The sequence below is a fragment of the Egretta garzetta genome, unplaced genomic scaffold, assembly GCF_000687185.1.
Source record: "Egretta garzetta isolate BGI_Z169 unplaced genomic scaffold, ASM68718v1 scaffold5, whole genome shotgun sequence".
Taxonomy (NCBI): Eukaryota; Metazoa; Chordata; class Aves; order Pelecaniformes; family Ardeidae; genus Egretta; species Egretta garzetta.
The window spans coordinates 1,249,746-1,263,042 of record NW_009259707.1 but is presented as its reverse complement, the minus strand read 5'-3'; the positions used below and the strand labels follow the sequence as shown (position 1 = coordinate 1,263,042).

General features: G+C 44.3%; 1 protein-coding gene across 8 annotated transcripts in view; it reads left to right on the top strand.

Moving 5' to 3' along the window:
• LIMS1 (LIM zinc finger domain containing 1) overlaps positions 1–13,297 on the top strand; it is a 45,217-nt gene that overhangs the window by 27,865 nt on the left and 4,055 nt on the right. For all 8 annotated transcript variants that reach the window (XM_035894370.1, XM_035894371.1, XM_035894374.1 and 5 more), the window contains exons 3-8: positions 5,545–5,611; positions 7,901–8,021; positions 8,869–9,018; positions 10,211–10,361; positions 11,158–11,250; positions 12,639–12,687. In XM_035894370.1, coding sequence (XP_035750263.1) covers positions 5,545–5,611; positions 7,901–8,021; positions 8,869–9,018; positions 10,211–10,361; positions 11,158–11,250; positions 12,639–12,687 — 631 coding nt within the window. The remainder of the gene's footprint in view (positions 1–5,544; positions 5,612–7,900; positions 8,022–8,868; positions 9,019–10,210; positions 10,362–11,157; positions 11,251–12,638; positions 12,688–13,297) is intronic.

Below are 13,297 nucleotides of genomic sequence, written 5' to 3'. Positions count from 1 at the left end.
TCCGCACCAGCAAGTCTGTCTGCTGCTGTTGAAGAGAGGTACTTTTTGGTCTGTTTAAGCCTTCTGACAGCCTTCAGGTGATGGCTCATAAATCTTAGCCAGACGTCCTCCTCCATCTGTATTGGCCTATCCTGGGCATCTTCTAGAGAGTGGAGAGGTCCATGGATATCTGTGCTGTCCCAGTCCTTGTGCTTTTGGGGCTGTTTCAGCTGGGAAATCTTCGGCAGGGCCTTCTCTGTCTCTGCACCCATTAGGGTGTCCAAGCATATCCCATGCTGCCAGAAGGACTCTCACTTTGCACTGAAGTGTCTGGTGAGATGATTGCAGTGGAAACCCCAACATGTTTCCTGGTGGTGCTGCTCAGGGAGAGGGGCGCACAAGGGCACAGCTTGCTCTTCTTTCATTCAGCACCTCGGTACTAGAGATGAGAACGTGCGGGTGACAGTGTTTGGGGGAGAGGGAGGGACAGCCCTAAGCAGGTGGAGGGTGGGCTTGGGTTAGCCAGTGCTCAGGAGATGGCTGACAGTGCTCTGAAGGCTTGAGAGGATCTGTATCACTGTCAAGAAAAAGTGCCTGGAGAAGGTGGGCAGAAAGGATGTCTTCCTCTGGCTGGCCTCATGCATTCTTTGAGAAGATGGATGCACCCAGAGGTGCGGCCAGGCAACGTGTTTTTCTGAGCAGGTTCCCCATGGGTAAATGCAGCATTGTGAGTTTGTGTTTATTCTGTGCCTGGTTTAGCTAAGCTAGTGTTTCTTGGAAATTATTTCCAGGTCTTAGCAATCAGGAAGCCAAACATTCTTTGCCTGCCTATCGCAAGCCTTGCAGAGTTCCCCTGGTTAGTCATTAAGCTGCTTATCACATTTGCTGTCAAACGCTGCCGTGATAAGCTTTCGTGCTGTGTTCCATAGGTGGGAGCTGAACTGGTCAGGCTGATGCTGTGGGACGTGTCTCCAGGCTGCCTGCAGGGACCCCGTTTGGCACAGCTCGCCGTGGTCTGGCACCGGAGCCAAGCCTCTTGCAGGCACAAGCGGTGCCACGCCGGAGCAGCGCCCATTTGCACCTTGGAGTCTGCAGCTTGGAGTTTGCACAGCACAGCAGGAAATTTGCTGATGTCCTTGTGAGCCTATGTTAGAAATGATAATGTGGATTTGTAACCAGCCAGTGTTGGCCTCGTTGCATAAGGGCGTAAGCGAGAGCTGTGTGCCTACTGTGGGTTTAGGGCCTGCTAGGGTATATTTGTGTTCCAGTTTGCTCAGTGTCCTCAGTTTAGCGTGATTTCTTATGCACTCAAGCTAAGCAGAAATTAGCACAAGCACTTGCCAGCAGAGTTTCCGAACTCACCGTGCTTTGCCGTCAGTTGTGAAGTGGTAGCAATTCTGGTCTGCTTTTATGCCACCACCTGGGAGCCGTGTATTCCCTAGAGCTGCTGCTTACAGCAGGTAGCGGCGCACAGTCCTACACTAACAGCAGAACAGCCACCTTAAACGGAGAGCTCTGGTGGTCATGCGCTCAGAGGGACAGGTTGGCCCCGCTGTAGTCAGTCAGTGGGCATTTCCTCCAGCCCACGTTACTCCCAGGTCCAAGAACAGCTCCTCCCTACTAGAGGTTGCCCGTGTCTGCCGCTGGGGAGTGTGGGCACCTCACCTTCTGACAGGGGAGGTTAGGAGAGACGAGTCCTACCCCTTTCCAGCTCTTCGTTAAGAGCCTCTTCGCTGGGTGCTTTGAGAAGAAACCCAACCTGCTCTGCACTGTGCTGAGGTGGGGGAGATGGAAGGGCGTGTCCCACAATAGAAGAAATACAGCAAAATCCTTGTGGACTACTCACAGGAGCTGTAATTGGGGAATCTGTATTATTATTGTTTATTATTATTATTATTACTACTACTACTACTACTACTACTACTACTATTACTACTACTACTACTACTATTGCTACTAAATAAAATGGAATGGCATGTGACTTTTGTTTCCTAAATGAGAAGGAGTTCCTTTCAGTTTGGGTTTTTTTCTAGATGTTTGTAATAACCTACAGAAAGATTAAAGGAAGGTGTAGCTGCGCTTGTCAGATTTGGTTTTATTCCAGTTACACCTTGAGTATTTTCTTAAAATGGGCTTTATCAGAAACTGCCTTAGAGAAAGGGCCTTTAAAGACTAAGTTTTTGTGCATGTCTTTCCACTGTTAGCTGAAAATGTGGAGATCAGCTGGAGGTTATGTCATGGTGAAATGGTCTATGCAGAGCCATTTAACATACGGACCTCCAGCATACTACAGTTGCATGACCTTGCTTTTAAAATATGTGCTGTGGGATTTGTTACAGAAGCTCAAGACTTTCTCTGACAGATGAACTGTGGATCATCCACAAAAGGCAGCATAAATAAGCTGAGAAGGTTGAAAATATAAACAAGACTGAATGGTAACCAACCTGCCTGATGCAAATCAGAGGGGAAGAAAACTGCCCAGATCAGCATGGGATGGCTCTGAAATACAAGCAAACCTATGCATCTCATAGAATCATAGAATGGTTTGGGTTGGAAAGGATCTTAAACACCATCTAGTTCCAACCCCCTGCCATGGGCAGGGACACCTTCCACTAGACCAGGTTTCTCAAAGCCCCATCTAACCTGTCCCTGAACACTTCCAGGGATGAGGCACCCACAACTTCTCTGGGCAACCTGTGCCAGTGCCTCACCCCCATCATAGTGAAGAATTTCTTCCTTACATCTAATCTAAATCTACCCTCTTTCAGTTTAAAGCCATTACCCCTTGTCCCATCACTACATACCTGTGTAAATCCCATCTTTCTTGTAGCCCCCCTTCAGGTATTGAAAGGCCTCAATAAGGTCTTCCCGGAGCCTTCTCTTCTCCAGGCTGAACAACTCCATCTCTCTCAGCCTGTCTTCATAGGAGAGGTGCTCCAGCCTTCTGATCATCTTTGTGGTCCTCCTCTGGACCTGCTCCAACAGGTCCATGTCTTTCCTGTGCTGAGGGCCCCAGAACTGGATGCAGTATTCCAGGTGGGGTCTCACCAGGGCAGAGCAGAGGGGCAGAATCACCTCCCTCGACCTGCTGGCCACACTGCTTTTGATGCAGCCCAGGAGACAGTTGGCTTTCTGGGCTGTGAGCACACATTTTTGGCTCGTGTCCAGCTTTTCATCCACCAACACCCTGAAGTCTTTCTCTTCAGGACTGCTCTCAATCCGTTCTCCACCCAGCCTGTATTTGTGCTTGGGATTGTCCTGGCCCATGCACAGGACCTTGTGCTTGGCCTTATTGAACTTCATGAGGTTTGCACGGGCCTACCTCTCAAGCCTGTCAAGGTCCCTCTGGATGACATCCCTTCCCTCCAGCATGTTGACGGCACCACACAGCTTGGTGTGACTGGCAAACTTGCTGATGGTGCACTCAATCCCACTGTCCATGTCACTGACAAAGATGTTAAACAGCGCTGGTCCCAATACCAGCCCCTGTGGAACACCACTCATCACTGGTCTCCACTTCGACATCAAGCCATTGACCACAACTCTTTGAGTGTGGTCATCCAGCCAATTCCTTATCCACCAAATGGTCCATCCCTCAAATCCATGTCTTTCCAATTTAGAGACAAGGATGTCGTGCAGGACAGTGTCAAATGCTTTGCACAAGTCCAGGTCGATGACGTCAGTTGCTCTTCCCTTATCCACCAACACTGTAACCCTGTTGTAGAAGGCCACCAAAAAATTTGTCAGACACGATTTGCCCCTAGTGAAGCTATGTTGGCTGTCATCAGTCATGTCCTTATTTTCCGTGTGCCTCAGCATAGTTTCCAGGAGGATCTGCCCCATGATCTTGCTGGGCACAGAAGTGAGACTGACTGGCCTGTAGTTCCCTGGGTCTTCCTTTTTTCCCTTTTTAAAAATGGGGGTTATGTTTCCCCTTTTCCAGCCAGTAGGAACTTCACTGGGCTGCCACAACTCCTCAAATATGATGGACAGTGGCTTAGCAACTTCATCTGCCAGTTCCCTCAGGACCCGCGGATGCATTGGACCACCTGTTTACACAAAACAGGAAGCTTTGGGATTTTTTTTCAGTTTAAAAGGGGTTTTATCTATCAGGAAACAAGCACAATTCTCAATGAACCAATAATTTCCATTACTCTTTGAGACAGTAATAGACTTCTGTATCTCAATTAACACCCCCACCTCCCCCAAATCTCCAGTTAAAAAAGTCATCTGTCTTACAGTATTACACTGGAAAAACACTTGATAAAATTGCTAGCAGAGACTTCTGGAAGAGTCTGTGTAGAGCACGTGTCTTTCTGTTCCTCGTAGGTGCAATTCAGGTTGGGCACTGATCTCAAGTATCTGGTGACTTCCAGAGTGTTTCATTAGATCTCCATCCTGCCGGTGGCTCTCTGTGTTGCACAATTACTGTACTTACATTGTATTTGATCTTTGGAATTTAATAGTATAAAACAAGTAATCTTGAAGCACATTGCTGTATTTTCTATCCATGCACCAAAACTTAATTTGTGCGTAGCGTTTTATGCCTTTTGCTTTGTTTTGTCTTAGACCCAGTAAAAAGGAAGGAGTGGCGTTTCCTCCTATCCCCTCTTTTCCAGTGTTTTAAACTGAGACTTTCAAATTCAAACATTTCATAGCATACCTAATATTGTCAGTCTGGTTTTAACATGCTATTTGGCGTGTGTGTCTAATACTGATGTGCCTGAAGGTATCTAAACATTTCCCTTCATTTCAGGACATACTTGCCTACATGTTTTTACATATTCTCCAGCTAAGTTGCTAATGCAGTGCTGTAGAACTTTTTTTTCTCCATATGTTTTTTTTCTATGTGAGCTTGAACTGCAGCTGAACTTCTCTAAGCTGTGAGAAAAATCAGATCCAAATCTAAATCCCTTAAGATTTGTTCCTTATTTCATCTGGTTGATGCAGTGAACCTTGTTCCTTAACATTTGGACATGATGATGTGAAGGGTCTTTTCCAACCTAAATGATTCTATGATTCTATGAAATAAGCATCACGAAGGAAAAGCCTTATTACCCTTCATGTTTTGGCTGTACTGCTCCATAAATTGCAAAGATTTCTGCCCCTGGGTGTTCTTCCTCCTCCCCGTACTTATGTCCTCCGGTATGCTGGGTCATTCTTGCAGGAAATGTAGAGTGGAGAAGAGATCAAATGGGTTCAGGGAAAATGCTCCCCCCCCCAGGGAAGGTCTTTCATTAGCTAATTTCCTGCCCAGAATTCGCTCAGTTGCATCAGAGTTTCTGCAGTTGTGAAAATTCAGACATCTCTTGTGATGCAAATGGGTGATGGAAAATGCCTTATGCTCTCAGTAGTGTTAGAGGGATGGTGCGCTATTAAGGCTACAGGCTAACTAGTACCTGAATTAAGGTGGGTGGATTTAATGCCTAGCACGTTTCATTTTTTGTGGAGCCCCTCATGTTTTACTGCCTTAATTGCATCTAGAAACGAACTGGTATGTTACAGCATTTATGTTAAGGGCATTCTCCTCATCCTTCTAACGCTCTGATTTTTTTCATTTTGCAGTTTGAAGGGAGGAAGTACTGCGAACATGATTTTCAAATGCTTTTTGCCCCTTGCTGCCATCAATGTGGTAAGTTTTACATCATCGTGAAACACTCCACGCTGATTCCTAATGGGAACGTCACTGGGGGAAGATGTGCAACCCTTGCGTATCTTCTCTGGGAGGTGGCCCTGTACAGCTGAGCATCTGAACTTCCAGAATGAACTAGATTTCAGAGCATTTGGGGAGCTGCTTTTCCTAAAGTTTGCATTATTTCAGTGACTAGTCTAGCTGTTGATCCAGTGTTCAAATGAACAGACCATTCATGACTCCTGGTTATATACATCTGCGTGCCTGTGCTCACGCAGCTGAAAGCCCGCAACAAGTCTTTGTCATCTGCTTTGACTGTTGTAACCCACCCGTGCTGCCCTACTCCACAGAAGAGGGGACAGTCTGTATCATCTAGTGTTACAGCCAACTGATGGACCAGCTGGTCCCCCTTTATATTTTTGAAACAAATAACCTTTAAGGCTTCAGCGTCTAATGTCAGCCCTGTGTAACACTGGGGGACGCGTTTTATTTGCCACTATTGGTGTAAATGCTTGCCTGTCCACTGTGCTGTAATCATTTGCAAGTTTTGTCCCACTGTGTGTGACAACGTTGTGCTCGGGCAGGGCTGGGAAGTCATTACTTGACTATTGGTCAGACTGGTCTGGAAGCTCTTGCGTTTCTGTGGCGCCTTGGCAAGGTGCTAGAGCTTTAGCTTATATCGGTGAGGCCTTTCCCTTGTGCAGAGGGAGGGGTTGAACGCCAAGGGAGAGGGAAGCAGATGTTACAGACCTTTCAATCTATAGCTGCAGATGTGAACAAGCAGGGGAAGAGGAAGAAAGGGGTCGGTGGTGATTTCTGAGCAAGCCTGAAATACATGACAAACGAGGAAGTCTTGTCACCTCGTCACTTCCACCGGACGGTCACTTCCCACATGTGAGGGCTCCTTGTGCTCCTCCGGTCACTCCACAGCCCCCTTCCTTCCTCCCCTTCCTGCTCCCCTGTGCTGGGGCCTCCTCTTGTGCTTCCCTGCTCCTTGCCTCTAAAGGCACTGGGTGAAACCTCGTACCTAACCCCTTGAGATACTCTCCCCAGCAAGTTGGGTCCTTCTCCTCTTCGGCGCCCAGGAGCCTAAAGTGGCTTTGGACCCAGCCAGGGGCTGCATGAAGGTGCTATGCTGCCTATCTCTGGGGTGTCTCCTCCCCAGCTCCCACTGCTCCTGCCCTGGCTCCTTGTAGCACCAGCTCCCTTAAAACCTCATCAGGGTCCTGTGCAGAGCTGGGCTTTGCCACTGCTTGCATTTAGTAGGCATGGCCAAAATCAATGGGGCTGTTGTCAGGCCTCGATCATTCCCAATGTTTCTAGAGTCTGTTGAGTTTTGTTTCTTGAAAAGCTATGACTTTATAGGACAGTCGCATGGTAGATGTTACCATCTGCATTTGTTACTGCCCGATAGCTCCCCCTTGGCAGCTATTTGAGTTGTATGCTCTCTGGAGCTGGGACGCAACCTCTCACAGCACTGGGAAGCTGAGCTCCCAACGCATTTTAGGCAGAGCCTTGGCAGTGCTCAGGGGCCTTGGCTACAGCGTCCACATAGAGAACGACTAAATCACATGTGTGGTGGCCATGGCTCCACTGTCTGTGCAGTACAGCCACACCGTGCCTGCAAAACAGTAGTTCTCACACCATTTTTTCTAATGCTTTGCAGGACAGGACTCCTCGTTGGTAGGTCAGAAGTTGTGTGTGTTGGATTGACTGTTCTGCAGCTTCACTGTGCCTTTGCATTTTGACTCCATGAGGGTTTTTTCGCAGGAGGTCAGCAGCCACTGAAGCTCAGTTCTGTTGTCCTTTGAGTATAGACCCCCTTCAAGGCTTGGTCCTAGTTCAGTAGAAACCACTACTATGTACACAACAAGTTAAAATCATTGTCTTCTAAAGGAAAAGAAGGAGAAAGGTGATTAGGACACAAGAAATCCATATTATATAAAAATTCCATATATTTCTCAACAGTTTGAGAACAGATAAGTAAGAACAGGGAAGGGACTGAAAAAGGATGATTGCAGAAAGAAGGTGGAGTGTGCATGTAGAAGGGTTTGTACACAAAGAACATAAGATCCTCTGCCAGCAAGGATGTTTTCTTCTGACCCATAGCAAAAAAACCAATCAAACCCAAATTCCAGAGTTTAGAACCAGAACTGTGATACTGAAAGTAATGTATCCTACCAAATCTGGGGTAGGAAGAGGATGATGACATCATTGTAGCGATTTGGTTGCGAGTTTCTTTTAACTTTGTCTAGCACGGTTTTTACATTCCGGTGTTGTTTCTTACAGGTGAATTCATTATTGGTCGTGTTATTAAAGCTATGAACAATAGCTGGCATCCAGAGTGCTTCTGCTGTGACATCTGCCAACAAGTATTGGCCGATATTGGATTTGTCAAGAACGCCGGCAGGTAGATCTTCGCCCTTCCTTCCCTTACTAATCACGAATAGAATAGACTGAGAGAGGGGACTGAGAGGTGTTGGTTCCCGAAGCTTTCCAGCTGAGGTGGAGCAACGGAAGCATCTTTTGTGGGGAAAAGGTCTAAGAGTGCATCACAAAACTAAGAATGGGCATCTTAAAATACACACTTAAAATGTTAACAGTTTACCTACTTCAACACCGGATTTCTCGGCAAACACGTTCTCTACCTGGTAACGTTTTGGGGCCATTGTGATTCGTAATAAGAGAGAAAACATTCAGATACAGAAGCATTGTCTCTATTTTTTTAATATCAGGTTTTAATTTCTTTTTCCAACTTGGGTTTCCAATTTGGGTCTAGTTTAGCACCTTATTTATTAATAATTGCTTTAAGTTCAGTGGGACACTTCACATAGTAGGGTATTTTTATCAGCTGTGATGGCAAGAATGTTGTACAAGTGGATTCTATGGCCATTGGCTCCACACGTATCATAGTTACAGCATTAGGACCTGTGTGGTTATGCAGCTTCCAGTCAAATCTTTTTAAGATTTTTGAGAGTAAAACATTCAGCAGTGAGAATGTATTACAAACTTCATTTTCTGTGTTTCAATGCAGCCTAAACTCAAATGAGCTGAAGAAATTATCTCTGTGGTGACAGAAAATAAAATGATAGGCCTCCCTCTTCTGAACGTGGTTTGCCTAACAAGGAAATAGTTTTAAAGACCATTTTCCCTCCAAAAGGGGCTGATTGAAACGAGATTCTAATAGATTTTTTGTTTATATTTTGCCCTGTAGTACCTGGTACCAGCGCTTACCTCTCTTTTTTATGCTGTTTCAGACATCTCTGCCGTCCTTGCCATAACAGGGAAAAAGCCAGGGGCCTGGGAAAGTACATTTGCCAGAAGTGTCATGCTATTATTGACGAGCAGCCTCTCATCTTCAAAAATGATCCTTATCACCCTGATCATTTCAACTGTGTAAACTGCGGGTAACTTGAGTTCTGCAAAGAAAAACAGGAAAATGCTGGGTTTATTTGCTTCATCCATTTACATCTTAAAGTGAAAACCCGTCCTGTAGAACTGGCAAGAGGGGTGGGGTTTGGGTGCCTTGCAGCCAGATGTGTGTTACTGCTTTTGGGATGGTGGAGCTGGACTTTGGGTTCAAACAACAGCTGACCTGTCGAGGAGTAAAGAAAGGTTGGGCTCTGCGGGACAAGGTGGTACCTTACCAAATACAAAGTCTGGATACCGATAACAGTTTCTGTAGCAGTGAAATGACAGCTTGTTATTCTGCTACGAGAGGAAGAAAAGTGGTCCTCTTGGGCTGCTTGGGTTACTGTCTTGCCTATGTTATTTCTTTTTAGTTGAGTGGCATGCAAACTTTGTTCACGTTTTAAAGCCTATCTTTTTCTTAGAAGCTTTCTCCCATTTCATCAGCTTCTGCAACCGCAGTACATGAAGCCGCACATTTTTATGTCCTACACCGATGCAGAGATTGCCATTGTAGGATATCGCCCAGATAATTAGTTGTTTATTTCTGGTGCAAAGGAAGCTATCGCTTCGGCGCCACAGCAAAGGCTGATTTGAATAACGACATGTGGTGGTGTGCCACTGACAGCCAGTTGAGAGCTTTAGTGAGTACAGTCATGCTAAAAGTTTAACTGTTCTCAGTATTCTAACCACGCAAATTACTAAAAAGTAGAGTATAGGAGATTCTGCAGTCGGCAATGACTAAACTTAGCTAGCTCATGTGGGTCCATAGTTTTCTTTCTCTGAAGTTTGATACAACAGGGAAAATGTACCTAGATGTAGAAGACTGCATTTTACTTTCAGATAGAGTTATGCAAATCTAAAATAAACTGGTGATAAGGGTGCCAGAATATAAACCAAACACGGCTACAGCTTGCGCACACGCATTTGTGCTACATAACCAGAATGCAGAATGGCAATAGCTCCGTAGCTGTTTTCAGAGAGGCTTGGTGCATTGTGCTTAGCAGCTTGTGCTCAGTTTACTGCGATCAGTCTTGAACCATGTCATATTTGCTGCTGTTGCATTACTGTAATACAAATACAATTTCTAAAACAAACGCTGAAAGTTAGTTTTTTCTTTTCAGAAACTCTCAAGAGTTGACATTGCTCAGTGCCTTTCTTCATGCTCTCCATTCATTAACTTTTGAACAGGAAGGAACTTACTGCTGACGCTCGTGAGTTGAAGGGAGAATTATACTGCTTACCCTGCCACGACAAAATGGGCGTCCCCATCTGTGGGGCATGCAGAAGACCGATTGAAGGCCGTGTGGTGAATGCTATGGGCAAACAATGGCATGTGGAGGTAAATGTCAGATGATAACATTGTCTTTTCCAAACAGGAACATTAGCATACTTACCTGGGATTTTGCTGATCAATTTCAATGAAAGGATTAGCAAGGTATGCAGCAATAATTACTAAATGCCTTCTCCTAATCCCATCTTCAACCTTCCTGTGGCTGGTCTTCCACTGTGAAATAGGAGCTGTCTCCCACCTTACAGAGAGCTTTGACTGTGAAGCTGAAATCGGTAATTAAAGGAGACACTGTGAGGTCCTTATAGAAGAAAATTTCGGAGTGCAGAACAGTGGATGTGGAAAGGCAGTAAAATTCTATGGCAACCGTAATATTACTGAGCATCATAATACCCTTATGTCTTCCACAGTCACCTGCCACCTAAATGTCTCTAGAGCATTTTATGTGAGTTCATATTTCAGGGCCCTGTACAAGATTTAGGAAGATACAGTCTATTCCTTTTGTTGTTTTGAAAATCTCCTCCAGCAAATGCTTTCTTCACAAGAGTGTAATGTTGGTGCAAATTATTAAAAATCTCTTCATTCTGTTCATTGATAATGTATCAGAATCCCTTTGCTTGATTTTTTTTTTTAACTTCTGGGTTGGAATGTCAAAGTCATTAAAAGGCGCATTATTTTAGTGGTCTAAATGTGGGAACAGAAAAAAATTTTAACTCTCCTTTTCAAGATGGCACAGCTAGCTCAGTGGACTTAATCATTTTCAGTACTGGGCTTGGTTGGTTTGCTTTCCATAAAAATACCATTACTTCCAAGCAGTTAAAAAATATGTGTGCAATTTTTTTTGTAGCATTTTGTTTGTGCAAAATGTGAAAAGCCATTCCTGGGTCATCGTCATTACGAGAGAAAAGGCCTGGCGTACTGTGAAACCCACTACAATCAGGTAAGGTTGCGTATTTTTAAAAACGGTGTTAATTGGTAAACTCATGAATTGGTTTTATTAGCTAGAGGTGGAAACCCATGGACATTCTTTTGTTTTCTTATAGGCACTTGCAGGTATAATGCCAATTAGCAAATGTTCTGTTGCAGTTAATTTATACAGGTTTCTCTATACATTGGTCTGGTATTGAGAAAGAAAACTGTAGGGATTTTACAAAGGCTAGCCAGGACAATCAGTATCGAGTTGTTCTTTAAGCTTACCAGTCCTTAAGTAGAGCTGTTATGATGAGCTTTTCCACGTCTGTGAGATCAGAGCAGTTAATGACACCCAATCTTTCCCAAGAAGCCAAAGATTTGCGACTCAGTAGCTGTGGCGAGGCTCTAGTGAGTAGTGTGGGTTTTCCCACAGCTGCTCCCCTGAGATGACTGTGTGCTAACATACGCGGCACCACCCAGCTCATTCATTAGGTTTCTGAAGAGTAAATTTGTCACAGGACACCACCTAGTGACCACTTGCATTCATATAGGAGTTACGTACCATGGTACCATCTCTCTCCAGATTCCCGCGATCGTGTAGTCCAGCACCGTGATGTGTAGACCCTTTTATTTGGAAGCCATCTGTGTTGTGTCATGTCCACCTCTTTGCTTGTCTAAATACAAGACTAGGGGTTACATTTGGGAGTTGTAAGGCATCTGCTAATTACAGATGGATTGTTAATTTGTCAGTGATGAAGGGCAGATGACTGAAGTGTTGCTGGCGTGCTCGTAGACAATAAATGCCATGACATTAAGTCGTAATAGCGTTGCCGCCATGATGGGGCAAGTACATATACCAGACAAGAGCTATATGTAGAGTAGATGTCTCATGAAATTTTGGGAACTTCTTAATTGTTACATTGTGGACAAATGTTAAGCCTAGAAATAGAATGAATAATTTTTGACCTGAATTTTTCCTTTTTTTTTTTTTTTAAATAAAAATAATGTTTTCTTACAGTTTTTGCCAGAAACTGCAGTATGTTTTTCTAGTCATGCATGTAAGTCCAAACGTTAAATTGGTTGGTTAGCAATTATATGTGTGTGACACCGACTGCTGTATTTCAGATGCTCAGGATTAGAGAAATACTCAAACAAAATAAAATCGTATATACAGAGGGTCAAACAGATATGAACAAATGTTTCCATCTTTAACATTGTAAAGACATTTTGTGATGAGATGATGCAAAACATACTCAGAAAACCAAACCAGACTTGCCAACATTCTCTTTATTTTACTGAAATGAATAAGAAAGTTGTTGTGCTCATCAGCTGAAATACAGTTATTTTGTTAGTTTGAGAAGCTACCCTCAATAAAATCATTATGTTAAAAAGTCATTACTTCTCCTTTGTCTTCAGCTATTCGGTGATGTTTGTTTCCATTGCAACCGTGTGATCGAAGGAGATGGTAAGCACTTTTCTGTTTCCTTAATGTTCCTTTCTGATGAAAGTTCTCTTTAAAAGTGGAAGTAATGGGAAAGTAGACCCCTGTTGAATCCTTGATTGTACTCATTAAAAACAAATCCAACCATTCTGTTGATCAGGAATTAGGTTAGAGCTGATTAGTCAGAGACCAAATGGTAAGAAAACCTTACAGTGGAGCGTTTCATGATGGTAGAAGACCACCCAGTAGCTGAAGTGGTCAACTGGAAACCCCTTAGTGACATGAAAAGGCCAGGCATGCTGCGAGGTGCACATAAATGGCTTCCTGCCCCACCAACTTTAAAAAAGAGCACGTGCCAGGGTGAGAATGATTGCACAGTCATCTCCTCAAATGAATTCAGGGATCATGAACCAAATTTGAAAGAGTATTTAGATATTGAAAGACATGGGTGGATGCTTTAAGGGATTTTTTAAAAATGCCTACTTCCTATTATGGCAGCTTCGTTCCTAGAGATACTTACCTATCACAGGCACCTGTCTTTTGAAAATCTAGGCTGATGATAATGTCACAAAACCAGGAAAGTTCATACTTGGAAAGATGTGTCCTGTAAAAGCAGAACTGGAAGCAAGTGGTT